General features: G+C 34.5%; 1 protein-coding gene across 2 annotated transcripts in view; it reads left to right on the top strand.

Annotated features, from left to right (window-relative positions):
- LOC134743218 (netrin receptor UNC5C-like) overlaps positions 1 to 18,845 on the top strand; it is a 64,894-nt gene that overhangs the window by 19,280 nt on the left and 26,769 nt on the right. For both annotated transcript variants that reach the window (XM_063676605.1, XM_063676604.1), the window contains exons 3-4: positions 4,637 to 5,206; positions 14,478 to 14,677. In XM_063676605.1, the coding sequence (XP_063532675.1) occupies positions 4,637 to 5,206; positions 14,478 to 14,677 (770 nt within the window). The remainder of the gene's footprint in view (positions 1 to 4,636; positions 5,207 to 14,477; positions 14,678 to 18,845) is intronic.

The following is an 18,845-nucleotide window of genomic DNA, read 5'->3' as shown; positions in this document are numbered from 1 at the left end:
TACTTTTAAATTTTGTGTCGTTTGAATTCCTACTTTTAATTAAGAAAATTAAAGAATCAGAAAAAAAAACCTACTTACTTATTAGAATAAATAATGTTGAATAAAATTTACCTACCATTAATATGCTCTTCCTTGTCTACATAATTCGTGAAAGCATCGACATTTATCACAGCACTACTCATTAGTAGAATTCGGCCATTCATCAGACGAAACATACTTCTCCTCTGTCGTGGCGATAAGGAATTTCTCCATTTACATTAATTTTCTTCAGCGTGTGGTATTTTAAACTAAGAAAATATTTTTGTTTAGAATTATTCAACTATTTTTGTCGACTGAAATACCGATGTTTTCATTGGACGAAATATAACCTGATGAGTACGAGTATTTAGCTGTTGTGATTGTTTGGACAAATGATGTAAGTAATTTGTTATGATTAGTAAATATTGTTGTGTCATGTTACGCTCAATGGCTGTAACAATTATTCATGTAAATATCAACAACAGAAAATAGTGTTTGATACGAGAAAATATTGTCAATTATAATTGTTTTATTGAGTCTTAATTTAAAATGACAGAACATCGAACAAACCATCGACATACCTACAAATAAAGAGACAGCCTGCATACGGAAATATTATGTACCTATGTGTTTGTCTGGGAATGCAATTTTTGTCTCTCTTACTCCGCGATGCCGCTTAGAAATGGATGAAGAATAAATTTACCGAGTAGGCAACTCGGAATTTCATTAAGTTAAAATAAATAATATGTAATTAATTTTTGATAAACAATCAACTCGACTTTTTATTGACAGCCAAAGGCAAGCCAAGAGGTAAAGTGCTTTGCATGGGTACCTGCGCAGTCCTTTCAGGATATCGATACTGAAAGATGTCGATTTATGTAAACAAAGAGGTTTCAATGTTATCAGATTTGATTTTATACATTTTGACAAACATACTTAAGTAAGCGAGAGCTGTTTTCAGGGTTCCGGACCGGTGAGAAACAAAACCCATTACTACGTAAACCACCGCACTCCGTCTGTCTGTCAGCCTTACGGCAGGCTATATAAAACTAAAACTAACTATAATAACTAAAGCTAATATTGTCATAGTCTGCGCAACCTAAGATCACATATTTGACAATTGTGAATTTACCCATAAATTAAACGGTAGATATTAGCTTCTTGTAAGGGATCAGTACATAACTGTCAAATAATATGTGATCGTAGAAAATTTCCACTAAAAAGAGTCGCTGTCGCTAACTTGTTGGATTTTAGTTAATAAGTGTCGCTTTAGTGACAATGCCTTACCTGGACCCATACATTTAAACCCATCCTGCACAATTCTATTACCACTATAAATGCAGAACACTCAACTACTACTTACAATTTACAAAAGAGTCGTGACATCGGTAGACACGTTTTGGCGTACAGTACGTAACTATTTAACCAAAGAACGTAGCTAAAACGTAAGAAATCTCTGCACTTACTGCGTTTTAAATCTAACTACAGAATAGCTAAATGAACATTGCCTTTGTTTACTGGCTGTTTGTTAAATTACGCACAAGCTCCTTGGTCTCAGCTGGTGGTCTAGTCTGTGGTCTATCCTCAACGCGTAAAATGAAGCAGTTAGAGGCAATTGGCGGTTTTATCGATTAGGTACGAAATCCCAAATTTAACATCATCTCGATGTGATTTTAACTGTAATTTAAAACCTTATTTTAGTATTTGGTACCTTTTTGTCATGTCAGCGGTTTTTAAATAAAGATTCGTTCTTACCACATTTTAGAAACTTCCAGTAAGAGTATCGATGTCAATAGCTAAGTTCATATACTCAAATTCCGATAATCGAATTAAAACCAAATAATTGCGGCTTGGCAAGTTTAACGCGCGAACGCAACCGAATTTCAATTAAATTACAGCTGCAGGTAGTGGTATTTATTATTGTCATTATGTGGCGTCCAATTCAATAAAACATTTATTTATCTCAACTGTGCAAACAGTTAATTAAAGGAAGTACATAAACAATACAAAACAAATATATTTGAGAACAATTAACAACGGGTACATTAAAAAAATATGAAAACTTGTTTAGTGTAATTATTAATTATCTATACTTAATAACCTTTATTACCTTTTACAAAATTAAATTTCATATATTATATTATAGGATGCTTTACAAACTCATCTGTTTTAAAGAAGCTGACCCGCGATTTACAGGAAAAGATTTTTTATAAATATTTGGCTATTATGAAAAACAAAACTAACAATTTTATTACAGATGTATCTGTACCTACCTTTATTGTCCATCGCCTACGTATTAACGTAGATATCTGTCCAAATATACTAACAACTTAAACCGTGTGACTTTTCAAGCGTACAAAAACAAAAAACTACCTTTGTTTATCGGTCGTGACGACCGAAGCGTGATTGATACCGCGCCGAAAAAGGCCTCTAACGAAGCGTGTGCGCATGCACTCATTACGGGAACACGACCTGAATTACGAAACAACGATACTGGTGTTAATTGAAGAAACTTTGGTACTCTTGCTCGGAATTCAGTTTGAATGAGCTTTGGAAGATGTTCTATTTTTTTTTCAAGAGTATGTATGTTTAGGAACGTACTCATTACTCACTATTTGGTTCAAAGTTTCAAACGTAACACCGCTTTAGTTATATTGAGGTTGCAAGTACCTGTACATACAATCAAATAGGTACAGATTAAAGTACATGTGCATGTACCTTTTATATATGTATTTCTGTTTTGCAGCTGGTTCTTTAACGAGTACATTAGGCGTATTCTGTCTAGAAGGATCACAATCGAAAGCAATGTCACACCAATAGGACTACATTATAGCTTATAGTTTAAATATTGATCTGTTTTGAATTAAATAGGCCTGTGCTGGAACCAGGACATTGACATTTTGCTCATTAAAATGAATGACTTAATTTTCAAATGTAATTTAAGTAACACCTCGTTGTAAATCGGTGAATATCTCATTACTTACAAAACATGATGCATGATCAACCTTCCTGGTATCAGTCTCCTTAGGCGCCAGCATATAAAAGCTGACTGTTACGATTAAGTACCCATTGGCTTCTTTAAACAGGTGATCTTGCTTCCAGTCAGTGTAGCTATTACACTTCGTATCCGAGGGCCTTGCCGGCTACTATTCTCGGTTGCCGATTAAAGTCCCTTTTAAGGTCCCTAAATAGACCGAATTGCCTGATAAAGTCTTGTCTCAATTAGCTTTCCTCTTGAGTTTCTCCTCATCAAGTTTATTATTAGCGACTTCTATCAAAGTATTTATAATCTCAATATTAAACTTGTCAAGTCCAAAAATCATTTGGAAAGCGTGCTTGAATCAATCAACAGCAAGCCCTTTATTTTGAATCAGAGTCAGCATTAATTACAAATCTGTGATAACGCCCCGTTAGAATCGGAGGCGAGAAGCGATCAGACCTGTTGGTAATCAAAAGTTAAAACCAATTTAAGTTGACGTGCCGGTTGCACAATCAAGTGATTCTACAAACTTTTTTTAAAGTCTTTATACAAATGCTTTTGAAAACTTTTAATTACATTTTACAGTTTAAGAGTGTTTTTACGAGTTAAATTGAACCTGTTATGGAATACCATATTTATGTAACACTAGGCACTTGACCTGCCACATTATAAAAGAAACTTAGAATAAGGAGTACAAGTCAGTAGTTTTACCTCGTCGAGAGATACCTAATATAGGTATAGGAGGTTCCTAAAGTGTAATTAAAAGCAAACTACCAAAAACTGACTGAGTTTATTATCAGTTGTCTTGTTAAAGAAACGTATTTTGTAAAGCGAGCCTGATGCGCAAAATGCCATTGAATTTTAAATAAGAAAGCTCAAAAAATAATCTCATTAAAACTAAAGGAAAATCCGAAAAGGAAACAGCCCCACTAAAACGGAAATAGAAATAAGCCGAACGGAAGTGAAACTAATTAAGTTATCCACACTTTGCGTTATTTTCGTCTACAAACAGACGTACAAATGTCAACGGAAAAGTAACATACACTGATGTGCTGATAGCGATTTCTAAGCGAAATGCTCAGGGAAATAACTTCGCGTCAATTAAATTGAAGCCCAAGCTTGTAAGGCTTAAGATTCAAATCTTGTTGGTGCGTGACCGCTTTGTAAAGTAGGGTGTATAGTATCCAAATATCTACGTTTCGCATGTAAATAGGAGTGAGCTGTGACACCAGGTGCGTAGAAATCGATGCCGCAAGGGAGCGTGTTATTATGACAGTTGTCGTTTATATAGCTGACGTTGATTATAAATTATTTAGGAACTGTAATTAGAACGCAATTAACTATTTGATACAGTTTCCCTGTGATCATTTGTCTTCAGCTTCAGTTTAATTTTGCTTTATAATTAGATATTCGAGGACTCATCATTTCACATGTGAATTGTTGTAGGTACTATTTTTATGGAAAATCCATCAACAAATAAACATGCAATCAATGACTTCTTTTTGGTTTAATTTACTATTTTACTCAATGCTCAAAACTAAATAAGGTTTAGACTTATGACGCTAAAGGCTAAAAAGTTTAGTTTCGGTAAAGGTTGAGTCTCACACAAAAGTATAATCAAGAACTCTCTTGTTCCAGATGCTTCCAGCACACCGAAGCCAGATGACACGACATCCGCGCCAACGCCGCCCATTCCTCTACGCCCCGAATATGCCCATCCGGCTGGAGTCGAAGCATTAGACCCCTATAACTCAGAAAAGAATCACCCACCTCCACACCATAGAGACTACTTAGAAGAAGACTACGATGGCGAACCATATAAAGAGGACGACCACGACAAACGTGAAGAAGACGAATTACCTAGTTTGTCAGGAGATCATTTACTGCAAAGCTCCACTGATGATCTCCCGATGTTTCTACTAGAACCTTCACATTCATTCGTTGTCAGAAATAAACCAGCTACTTTAAGATGTCGGGCAGCGAATGCCCTTCAAGTATACTTTAAGTGCAATGAAGTGCGGTCGGTTGCCAGCACGCAATTTGAGTTTGTGGATCCGCAAACTGGAGTCAGAATTGTCGAGGCGGAGTGTAATGTAACAAGAGATCAATTAGAAGAGTATTTCGGTGATGATCGTTTTATTTGTACGTGCTATGCGTGGAGTAGCCGCGGGGATATCAAGAGTCAGCCTGCCGTTGTAGAATTAGCATGTAAGTATTTTCAAATAACATTTACCTAAGCATATTTGACCTGCCTGTTCTGCCCTAGGTCTGTTAAACTTATCTGCTGGGTACCGCTACACTGTAGCCGATTAAAAAAAAATCCTTTCTCGTGCTCTGAAAGAGGGTCATTGTTGTTCTAAAAAGTGTCCAGAAAGTGATACGTTTCTGCACTACGAGTACGTTTCTGCATTTTACTTTCCAAGTACTTTTTTTTTTCTTTTTTTTATGATAAGCAATTGAAATTTGGTTTTAAACGGATTTGTTATACAATTTCCATTCTGATATTTAACTCGCCATTCCATAAATAACGACACTTTTACCTAAATGGTTAATTGAAAGTACCCTCAAGAAATGCTACTTATAAAAAATTATACTTAACCCTTAACCACCTACGCAAGGTCTCTCAGACCTTTGCAAATACAAAATAGTGAATAACTCAACACGTGTTCATTGCACGGACCTCTGTGACCCTGTACCTTTCCCTGCAGCCGTCTCAGTGCCGGCCATGTGATCGATGCCTTCGGACGTGTGTCTTTGTGAATTTGGTGAGCAAAAGACTGTCGTCGGTGGTCTCAGCGACCTTGTCTAGGTGGTTATATACTATATCTCGCTGGTCTCTGAGACCTTGCCTAGGAGGTTACGTTTATTTTTATGGACTTGTAGTTTTTAATATTTCAACGCATTTTATATTTTTTCTTTGTAAAATTGTTATGCCTGCACTCCACTAATAGGGGATGGAGGGTAAAAGTTACAAATTTCTTAATTTTTATGATCTTTGTATAGAAATCATATAGGCTTCATACCAAATATTTTATCTCTCTAGGACATCGGGAAGTGCCCTGGGCACACTAGTTCTGTATAAGTATTTAGAACGGCACCCCCTTTATAACGGGGTGCAGTTTTAGGATATCAAGCGGTGGAGAGGGGAGCGGGGAGGGGGGGTTACGGTACAGCGTTTTATGTAAACCGTAAGTTCGGTTCTTTATTTGCTTTCTTAAGATACAAGTATCATGCAAAATTGTATACAATAAAATAACTTAGCCTAAATCATGCATAACATTCAAAATTAAATTCTGAATAACATAAATGTACAAAAGGCTGATCAATGTCCTAACTAACGTAAAGATGTCACATTTAATAATATTGATAATTAGATTTTACACAATAAATGATAAATATACACTTAAAAACAGATGAAGTAATAATAAAGCTCATCAGGACATCGAGAAGTGTCCTAGTTTTACTTGTAATATATTCAGAACTCTACCCCCTTTTTTAGAGGTGGGAGGGTGAAAGTTACAGATTTATTAGTTTTACTGTTCTATGTAGGTATCTAAAACATAGACTACATGGGAAAGTTCAGCTTTCTAGGACAGATATAATAAAGTATTGAATAAAATGTGTAAGTATTGTATTTATTGGCTGTGCATTGGCTGCCGCGAAAAATGGCTATTTGAATAGCTTGCAATTTTATAATAATAATACGTTTTTATATAAAAATTATAGCTGATTAGCTAGACAGATTATTGTTCTTTAAGATTTATTAATAAAAAAATATATCATGCAAATAATATTTGTGATCCCTTGTCCCAAAGGATTTACAATGATTTTTTTGTTAAAAGTAAGAAAAATGTTATATGTTAAGTTCAAGCTATATGTTATTGATTAATGTTGTATCGGTATTTGTTAATAAATGCCTTCAACCAATTTTAATTGTCCCTCTAACATAATTCTTATAAATATTTTAGACCCATTTCAAATAGTGGTCTACCAGACCTTTCGTAGGTGGTTATGCTATAGAAATCGGACGTAGGTAGTTAAGGGTTAAAACACGTGTAGTTTACTTTCCTCGTATTCGAATTGAAAAGTAGTGTTAAAATCGGGTGAAAGGCATCATTTCATCCCTTGGTTAACAATCTACTATACCGGTATGAGTAGCGTTTTCACATTGTCCGATCCGATATCGGATGTTGGAAGGAAGTAAAATGTAAGATATGTGTTTCTCTGTAATTTATTTATGCATTTAATAAATAATTATTACTAAAAAACGATAAATAACGCAAAAAGGCGGACTTAATGCTAATGGCACTCTCCTGCAGCTGTTTTTGTCATAGGCGTCTTCCGACATCCGATATTGGAAAGGCGCTTCCGATAAATTCAGCCATGTTGGAGCCCCCGTCAGCTGTCGGACCGATAATATTTGTTTGGCTGCGTATGTGTAGGCATAATGACTGTTGTAGTGTGCGTGACCGCTAAAGACGGCGCCCGGGAGCGCCTCCGCGGCCTGACTACGCGGATGTAAGAGTAGGATCAGGATCCTACATGCGATATCGGATCGGACAATGTGAAAACGCTCTAAAGGTACCATGATTTTCGTTTTCCTGAAACATTTCAAACTTGTGACACCAAACGTGTTTTCCTTCTTTCCTTCCCGTTATAAATATTAATACTAAATACAAGATTCGTCAATTAATCTCAAACGATAGTCACATTGATATATTTACAACGACAATAAACACGTCGATGCAATCATAACGCAGCTTCAATATCCGGCCATGGTGCAACGTTTCATCAAAACTCATAATTTGAGAGTTTCCGCGACGCTTTTAGAACTAACCCGGTCAACGTTTGAACCCCGGTAGGTAAAGTAGAAGATACTTTTTAACTTGCGTTTTTATAAATGTTTTATTAAAATGACGAGCTGTACCCTAGTACCTTGAATAAAATACAAATTTTATTGGCATGTAAAGGTAGAGGCAATTATGTACGTTAAGATTCAGCATTATTACTTTTAAGTAATTTTTTATAAGTTTATGATGAAATTACTACCTAGCAACATTTTTACTACAAAAAAAAAATTATAATTTCTATTGCTCCAAATTTAAATAAAGATAACGGGCCAAACTGTGTCACATTGTAGGGACCAGTCCCTACAATGTGACACAATTTAAAATCTCAAGAATATTTAATCTTCTTAAAACAAAGGCCCCTCAGAGCCAGACAAATTGATTTTTACCAACCAACAATAAATCAAAAAGAATTTGTTAAGACCCGTAATAATCAATTTGTATACCAATCATGGAAATCTGTTTGAAATTCTTCATCAAACTGTTGCTACATGACAAATTTCTTTGAGAGCCTCGGAATTCTTACATACAATATAGAAAAATGTTCTAATCAGTATTTTAAATATATACAACTTAAAAAATGCAAAGAAATATTAACTGCCTATCAACTCTATGCAAAGAGAAAATATGCTAGTATTAAATTTTATTGCGTTATAACTAACATAGCTCCGGTAACATGATACGAAGTAGGTAAAGGGAATTCAAGGAAATATGACCTAAGCTAGTAGCGCAAATTAAACGATAAGCTCGAAGTTATAGCTTCTACTCGGCATCTCTTAACAAACACCATTCGTACTTTGACACCAATTACCTACAAAAATTCTGGGAACTTTAAAATCAGCTAAGTACCAATACTTCGCTTGGATATATTGTCAGAATATAATAATAATGATTTAATCTTAATTCAATTTTATATTTTTAATTATTATTGGATATTCGAAATGGGTTGATTATTTTTATATTGTTTTATTTTACTTTAATTAATGATTATTTTAATGAATTGTATATATTATGTAAATCCAATTATGAGGTGTAATATGTAATATTGTTATAACATTATAATAAATAAATGAGTATGAGTATGAGTATAAATTTAAAGAAAAATTATCTAATGACATAGTATTAATTCTGTTCACAATATGTCCATGTAATTTTGCAGCTCGCTGTACATTGGTTTTACATCTAATAAATACTCCATCAATTTGACCCTGGTGAATGAATATACCTAAGCGTACCTTCTGCAATCGTTTACCTATCTGTGAACACCTACAAAATTTCTGTCCTACAAAGACGTATGGCACCATTTATATTATTGTTCATAACTTCCATTAAGGCAGCCTCGATTTAATTCAATGCCCGGAGGTAAATCTTCTGTACATATTAAATAAACGTCGGGTGCGCAGTTTGTTGGATTTATTGCTTCTTGGGCACCGCGAGCCACAGATGGAGGTAGAACCATCACTATAATATCAATGTGATGATTGGAGCTTTAAAAAAACATTTTTTTAACAATGTATTTTTAGTTAAAAAGCTCTTATGAACTTACTTAAGTTATGCTAATTTTCAATATTTATCGCGACAGTAAAATGAATACACGTAAAAGGCACATGTCACTATTGCGTTCTATAGGTACGCAGGTATTAAGGTAAAAGGTAAAAGTTTTGGTATATACGGATACTGCCTGATTATTTTTAACGCTACCAAGCGTTACGAAGCTACACCAAAAAAACCTTTAAAAGATTGAAAAAAGTTTTAATTTATTTCTGACATGATTGTTATACCGAAGTGATGTAGCTGGCTCGATGCCTATGTGTAAAATCTGATTTTATTTGCTTTTTACACGATTAGAGCACGTTATTCGATCAGTTGAACTGCATTTGAAACCCTAATAGGATTGGGCAATAAGCCCAGATCAATACCTTTTCTACCGGTAAATACCTTTTCTACTGGTAACTTATGCAAAGTAATATCAGCGTAACATTGCTAAAGAGACATAAATCTTATTATGAGAGTATGAAGTTCCACAACTGTGAATTCAGCATTCACACGAGTTGTCTGGACCCGGTATTGGACATTGTCAAATAGAAAGTAGGTACTCCAATTGCAAAGCTATAAACCAGCTAAAGAACCAAATATCAAATGTGAGTTGCGAAATTTTACTACAAGATTATATATATCACAATTGAAATGACAGTAAAGGTAATATAATTGAATTATAGGACAGGACTTATTGCGTATTACAAATACTATTGAATCAGTTATATTTATGGTCAAAGTCGGAGGTTACTTTTAAAGTGATTTTCACCAGAACGCGTGCCTTTTGATCAAAATTACTCTATTGTAGTATGTGTAACTTTCTGTTAGCTGACATGGTTGACATTGCTACCGCAGCAACCACAATGCCTTAGGACTTAGTAACCTATCAGAATTAAGTTAGTTGTGTAGCCGTCTCATTCATAGGTCAATGCATAATAGGTAAACTACTCGTAACTATTTATTAATATTTGATAAACGAAGCCAAAATGTGTATACATACTTATATTCATGTTTTAAATGAAGTTCACCATCTAGATTATGCCATTTCAACAATACAGAGGGTTTTCCAAGTGATTACAGTAAGAGACATTTATTATTTAAAATTTAAAAGAAATCTTTATCTAGCAAGCAAAACTGTCCAGTTCATAAACATTCCTTTGAAAGGCGTTAAGTTAAACAAAACTGGAAGCAAACATCTAGTTCAACTCATAAACGCCTAAATATAAACAGAAACGTTCGCACTGTTCTAATTACGAGAGAGTTCAAAACAATACCGCCAGTAAAATTACTTTAAACAATGGCAATTTCTCTTTATTAATTAAGAGCAAACTCGACATAATTAATTTGTAACATACGAGTATGTGATATAGTCTCAATCTTGAAAGCGATATTATGACAGCTTCAATACAGAAAAGTATTTACAACTCCTTTATGTGTTATATGTAATAATCTGGTGCTTAAAACTGGAATTAAACCTACTTTAACGGAGCTACATAATTTAATACGTTTGATAAGCCAGTATGTTTTCAAAGTTCAAGTAGCAGGCTTACTTGGCAATAAGAAATATGCTCTAAATAATAATAAAATCAATTAAGTCACTCGACTAACAGTACTAACACCATCTAACACTAACAACCAACACCAACGCATGTACTCACTTTAATACAGAAGCTCTAAATCCTCAACTTGACAGTTTTAATTGTTCCCCCGCTTAAAATACACTCTCGAGCGACATTGCTATAAATGATAATACAATACGTGTTCTAAGTGACGCTTCTACGTCTCCTGTCTAAGATTTACGGCAATGTACGCAATGCATTACCTTTTCAATGGCTGAGTAAACGTGTTTAAATTTAAATTCGTTTAAGGAGTTAGTTAATAGTGGGCCTAATGTGGAGCTATTTAAGCAACAGCTGTTTGACTACTATTCATTTCTATTTCATTTTCTAAAAGACTGTTGTGATCTCGAAGATTTACCAATCCAGATGTATCTACCTAATTTTCTTTTAGTTTATTTATATTCTGATTGGATCATTTAAAATTGAAAGGCAAATTGATTCCGAAATGGACATAACTCGGTTTTTCTTTGTTTTGTGTTTTAATGCCAGTCACATATTAGCATCCCGACTACCTATCAACGTTAAAATTTAAACTTTAGTAGGTACTATCCAAGTAATAAATCTATTTTATTATAACTATTTCTCGAGCTTCTAAGTCCTTTGTTCCAGAATTTTGTGGAGGAAATGGAACGTAGTCCGTAATTTACGGCGCATGAACTCACAGGTTCAGACAAACTTATATTTGCTGTTGGGAACAGCGCCACATCTGACAGTTTTCATGTAATTAGTATGTGGAAAAGTTTCTTACAATTTTAGAGACCGGTAAATTTAAATTTGGTTTAACCTTACACTTATCATTTACGGCTATCACCGGATGACTTAAAATTTAAAGGGAGGTAAAATTTATTTTATTATAGAGTTCGTATAATAATTATAAAAATGTTATATGGGCATAAGGGTGAAAGTACAAATATCACCTTTATTTTTGTATTTTAAAATGTAATTTAGATTAAATGTTGTCGAACAAATGAAAATATGCTAATAAGAATTTATCATGATCGCGCAACAAAGAACATGCAATATCAACAATATTTCAGATTTCGTATACGTTCCTACGATGCAACTCTTTAGTCTTCCATATAAAGTGCCATTTCACACTTTATTGTTAATTTAACAATATAGTTTTAAGCTACCGTACCTCAACACTGTAGCCCAATCCCGTGTAAAAGGACTTTTAAGGTCAAGAAACGTAACTACACATACGTCCCTTTGCACAACAGAAATAAATAGCAGCGCAAGCTTAGTACTCGAGCGAGTAATGGAGCGTGTTCGCTCTAGATTTATGGTCCGCTCTACAGTTCGCAGTATTCGTTTTGCAGCCGGCATTAGTTCTTATGAAACCGAGAGTGTCGTGATTTGTTATTGTATGTTCCTGTGATACATTGGAGGAGTTTTGATTGAGTGTCGACATACCCTAACTGGAAAGAAAATTCTGTACAAAAATATGTACATAGAAATTACCAGACATTATTGAAATACAATATTTAATACGGAATTGGTTAAGACGGGGGTGGTTATTAAGACCTTTTTTAATACGAACTTATTCAGAAAATTGCGAAACTAACAAATTTTTGCCAACTTAAATCAGATATATTTTCAAGGACATCAAATTATGAAAATATAATATATTCACACGCTCCGGCTTTTATTTCTATTATAAAGTTTTACAAATAAATTGACTTTTTTTTGTCATTAAACCTTGTCTCAAAATAGGTTTGACCAAGATGGTCACATTATTTTCTCGCCTCAATAGCAACATTGTGACCGCTTTTGAATTGTTGTTGAATTGTTTAATGAAAGACAATTATCGCCGACGACGGGAACGAAGTAATCGACCGGCTTGTTACGCTTTTTATTAAGATTGATGTGAGAAGATATTCGGGGACGGCTCAATTTAGGGGACCAAGCGAAAATAAAATACCCAAAAACTAATTTACTCTCCTAAAGATATTTTGTGGTTATGATAAATATCATGTATGTGCTACCTGCATGCATATTTAAAAGTATTGATAAAGATTTCATGCAATAAAAATCAATAAATTTTAGTAAATGAATATTAAAGCCATAATAATATAACGAATGCAAAACTTAACATGACCAAAACAGATGTTTTGTTTTTGTTAAATTATACAAGACAATAATTTTATTGTCAAGAAGTATTAGACTAAGTAGTCACAATAAGCCCACAACTTACCCTAAAAATGTTAACAGAAAACTCAAATGTGTACACCATGCCAATAAAATTGCTAGGTACTTACCTGAATAAAATGGGCACGCTCATTTTGATACTTGCAAGGAGAGATTCCAGAGTATTTTATGTACCTATTAAAGGCCAGTCCATAAAACCCAGCTACAATAGGTAGTACAAACGACCCATAGAGTGTTTCCTAGTATCGACGTGAAACTGATACGAATTCACTACAGTAACGTATAACTAAATAGTATACAATCCACCTTAATCCATTGACGTGGACATTCGTTTACGACCGTTACTGTGCATAGTAAAGAAACCGGATTACACTATAAACCATCACTGTCGAGAACCTAAATACATATTTGTTTGTACAAAAGTTCAGATTCATGAATTTAGATAACTCCACTACGGTCTATTAAGGTAGACTAACTCAAAGACAGACAGTATCACGGCCATACAGGATAGAGGAAAGGAGTACACGTCGAATAATATTCATATATGGGTATGATGGGCTCTTGTCCCACTATCTTTATAGTTTAGCCCAAACCCTTATGTTGCATAACAAAACTGTCACTCCTTAAACAATTATCACATTACAGTGGCCAGTCCACGCGTGCGTGATAAATTTGTAATTGACATGGTTTTGTTTGTATGAGCTCATTCATTTTTTGTATGAAGTTCGCATGCGGGTGTTACGCAACAATGGAATATCGAATTAAAGGGAGATATGGGAATTCGATGTCATTTCATTGTCCCGTTTAAGCCTTAATTTAATCAGAAAAATGTTTAAGTGAGATTATTAAATGTATTTTGTATTTCTCTTAACTGATTCAGTTGTAATAAGCACGACATATACTTACCTAAATCATAAACATATTTATCTAATAATGAGATATTCAAAATTGAATCTTAGTAGGTATCGTGGATCGTGGCACTGTTAAGTATTGGTATAAATAATTCTTGTAAATTAAACAATCAAACAAGTTTATTTATTTAGAAATGTAATGAAACAAAACACAATAACGAATATAAGCTATATGTTGGTTTACACATATAATACACTCGGCCGAAAACGTCCCCTAAACAAACGTGTTTATGATAATATTTGAGGATAACAAACATTAAATTTCTAAACATTCACAGTAATATTTATCTTTGGCATTCATCCATTATAGTTTGTCTATAGCAAATAAGTATGTACAATAGTTAATAGAAAGGCGACACTAAAAAGTAGGATGAACGGCAATTTGTGGACGCAAATAAACATATTTTTTCTTTTACAGATCTCAAGAAAGTGTTTACGATGTCCCCAACACCAACTTCGGTAGAAGCAGGTTCCACAGTATCTCTCCGCTGTGCTCCTCCGCAAGCCGCGCCCACCCCGCGAGTGTCATGGCTAAAGCACGGGTCACCTCTTCAGCAGGATCATAACGTACTGATTTCTGCTGAGGGGAATCTGGTTATATCAAGGGCTACATTACAAGTAAGTTTAATACAGATTTAGTTCACTCAAGCGTCGTTTGGTGACTTAAATTATCGAGATATTGATTTGGTTGTAAAGACTGAAACCAAATCGGTGATACAATGTGTATAGCCTGGCCTAGCCTAACCTGTGTTGTGTACAATAAAGTGATTTCTACTACTACTACTACTACTACTACTACTACTACTACTATATAGGTAGTAAGCTGCAGAGATAATTAACCCCCCCTACAAACAAGTTTCTATGCGGAGGGATCAGTTATCTCTGCAGCTTACTGTACATGATAAACTCTCAGATTAAGGAACTATTTTTAAGTAACGGCTCAACAATGGTATATCTTTAGTCAAGATTATTACGCGTTCAAATTTTTTTACCGGTCCATTAAATGATTGATAAAGCTACTTACTTCTTAATCTTGATAGAAACTTATCTTCCCTCGTAACTGTATAGATAATCCGTAATTTTGACCTTTAGTTTCAATGAGTACCTGGGTACTTAAAATTAACTTTACAGTGATAGTAGCGGACAGGAGCCTAAAGCGGTTAAGCGCTGTCTTATTGCGGAATTAAATGCGAATGTCAAAGCATGCAAATGTACTTAATCGATATCTGAACACTCTTGAGTAAGTTCCGATCGGACACAGAGTTATAATATAATATAAGTAACTATAATGCAACATAAAGAAATTGTTAAATTTGTTAAAGCTACGACAGGAATCATTGGTTAATTTGAAAACTAGTATATTATTTTGGTACTATTTAAATACCTAAAAAACCTAAAATATTTTAAAAAAGGTGTTCTGGAGCAAAGCGGGTACTCGTTTTGAAACAATTCTATACAAATTTGTTTCACACAATCTTATCGAACGATGTATAAAAAGGAGAAAAAAACCTGGAAGATAGTCCTGATTGAGACGTAAATGTGTCCACCCTTAATTTGCTAAACGCTAATAAATATGTACGAGTATAATATTATTATTTGAATAAATATAACTTTAAAATCATTTTCTTATGACAGTTACGTACACAACGAAAGTCTCAAAGTTATGTTTTTTTTTTTCAATCTAAAACATAATAGATAGCTACTACACACATAGTAACAAAGGTACAAATGTATGAGAAAATTATTTACTCATGTTATTATTAGTTTTTGTAAAATACAGGGATACTCGGTCGAAATGATAAATGTAAGGATAAATAACAATAGTTCCCGCTTGTCAGACATTTCGTGCAAAATCCGCATAAAATTCCGCTGACAGACAACCGTGAGTAACATTTTTATTGAATACAAAAGTTTCGAGCGCGCCATTTTTATTGTTCACTAGTTTCGCAAAACACAAATTGTAGAAATAAAACTGTGCTGTTAACTCGTTCCGTGAAATGTTTTCAGAATACGGGTCATTATCGGAATATAAAGTAGAAATCGTTTATTTCGAATGTAAAATCGCTGTGCTGTGTGTGCCTAAAAAGTTAATCGCGTAATAATTTTTTCTATCGAACTCCAACACCAATTAGTTTTTAGGGTTCGGTACCCAAAGGGTAAAAACGGGACCCTCTTACTAAGACTCCACTGTTCGTCTGTCTGTCTGGATGTATCTCATGAACCGTGATAGCTAGACAGTTAAAATTTTCACAGATGATGTATTTCTGTTGCCGCTATAACAACAAATACTAAAAACAATAGGTAATGGTACGGAATCCTTCGTGCGCGAGTCCGACTCGCACTTGGCCGGTTTTTATTGAAGTTATTGACGATATGCTCCGGTACCTGAAAACAGACAGTTTTACGCTATCAATTTCCTGATATAAAATGTAGATTTGTTGTTGTTGTTGTTTGATGTCGATTTTACTATAAAGACTGGGTCATTTTTTTATATTCATAGTTTGTGGCCATTGTATTTGTCTTTAGTGGACCTTGGCATAGCACAAAAATTATAATAATGGAAAATAATCAAAAACTATGCGGGACAAAGATAATACGGCGATATGGTTACTTTTCACCAACATACATAGAATAAAAACAAAAAACATGTTGTGGATTTTCTAAACGTTGAGATATTCCAGTTTTCATATCTTTTGCCCCCAGGAAAAATTTCTAGTTTGTTTATATGTTATACCTCTTTGCATTGGTCATATATGAGATCATACTCTCTTAAAGTTTTGTTACAGTATTGTAGGTTCGATACGAATTGAGATGACGCAATTCTGTGTTATTTCGTTACTAAATATGTCGGGCACATTTGGTTCATAGAATGTAATGTTTATATTCCTGTTTTAACTTACTTGGTATTGTTAAGTTCGCTTCCGTTAGACCTATAATAATAAACGGATAGTAGAGTCTCTAAGCCAACCTAATATGTATTTTACTTCTATTACTTTGTAACGCAGCGTCTTATGCACTATGATGGTCCATCGCGTAGAGGAGCCATTACGTAAGCACAAGCGAACAACTTGCGAGCGCGATGCGATGCGTGCGGCGTGGCGCGGCGGGCCCACGGCGTTCGCCTTCGCAACGAGATCGCCCTCGTAGGACACTTCTATAGGTATCAAAGGATTGATCCACCCAGCGCCGGATCGCTTGGCTTCGCGTTCGCGTGTTGTTTGCCTACGTAGTACGCTGCGTTATACATGTTAGATCTACAGTCTATCTTCAAAGATGAAGAAGAATGAAGTAGCGTCTATATAATGTGCAAAAGTTCGCGTTTTCTTTAACAATTCTTTCACACAAAATCACCGTTAACACGTTTTTACCATTACGTATTAAGTAGCATAAAAGCAAAAAACACACTTTCGTCATACCGCTCTTTAAAAAAACTTTATAGTCATTAAAACGTTTATAGCTTATAGTTAATTATCGTTACAGCTTATTAAAAAACCGCAAATATAAAAGTCGTATAACTTACACGTGTTTTATTTAGGTCATGTGAATGCTACACTTTTAAATTTGAACCTTCGCGTGTAATTAATAAAGTTGTATTTATTTTAATATTGACACGTGACAAGTTTCCTGTGGTAAAGCATGTGACTTGATGGTTGGATCTACAACATGTTTACTATTAGATACCATGCCAGTGTTTAATCATGCATTTTTATACGCCCCTATATGTACTATTTTCAATTGTATGCATTATTGTTTTATAGTAAAAGGTATTGGGTGAGCCAAATCCCTGACTGAACTTATTTTTACTTGTTTAGACGATAGTTATATAAGTAGTTAATAGCAACATATTTATTAAAATCTTGCTTGTTGTAGCCATAGCAAGATGACAAAACGTGTTTCTTGCGTGTGTAAAAACATTTTTTGTTTGTTAACAGAATTTTAACACGCTTTTACTTTGCTTACATTTGGTATATTTATTTCATTCGATTTTTTTTTAAACAATTGGTTTATTCTGAAATTGTATCTTCTATTGAGTAGTGTAAAATAAATATTATCTGTATATGTCTTGTAAAGTGTTAAATATATTTATTTGATTAAAAAAAATCTTGGAGCGACGACCTGGTGAAGGTCGCGGGAATTCGGTGGATGCGAGCGGCACAGGATCGGTCGGAGTGGCGAGCCTTGGGGGAGGCCTATGTCCAGCAGTGGACGTCTATCGGCTGACATGATGATGATGATGATGAAAAAAATCTTGTACTTACGTTAAATTTCAACCACTTTTTGATGTTTGATTCGGCGGCATGCACTTCCGTAGGTAGTTACGTCAAACTTTCATATGTAATCGAGGTGAACCTAGAAACTCTTCGAGGATACAACGTACGAAATTGAGGCTTCATTAGACAGGACAGGTGCTACTACAGTCAACAATGAAAGCGTGTATCAAAAAAAAAATTGACAGGACTTTGTATCGTTACAACGTTGTGTTGTTGTATTATTCCGTTAATTTATTTTCATTAGCGTATATTCCTTAAACCAAGCATAGCTTCACCTACAATAATCATCAACAAATTATCTCACTACATGCTTTACGGCTTTATAATTCAGCAAAGCAATTCACTAACGAGATAATGCCGCAGTGTTGCAACGTAATCACATAGCTTAGCTACAGCATGAATAAAATATCCCACCACTTTCATCAGGGCTTTGAAAGACAACACCGCGCAGAGGAACGCAACAAAACAGCAGACGGAGACTTGTGTTGCAATTAATAAATGTCCGTGCCGCTCGA

Source organism: Cydia strobilella, chromosome 7 (genome assembly GCF_947568885.1).
Source record: "Cydia strobilella chromosome 7, ilCydStro3.1, whole genome shotgun sequence".
Classification (NCBI taxonomy): domain Eukaryota; kingdom Metazoa; phylum Arthropoda; class Insecta; order Lepidoptera; family Tortricidae; genus Cydia; species Cydia strobilella.
The sequence above is the reverse complement of the archived record's forward strand: the minus strand, read 5'-3'. Positions and strand labels throughout refer to the sequence as shown.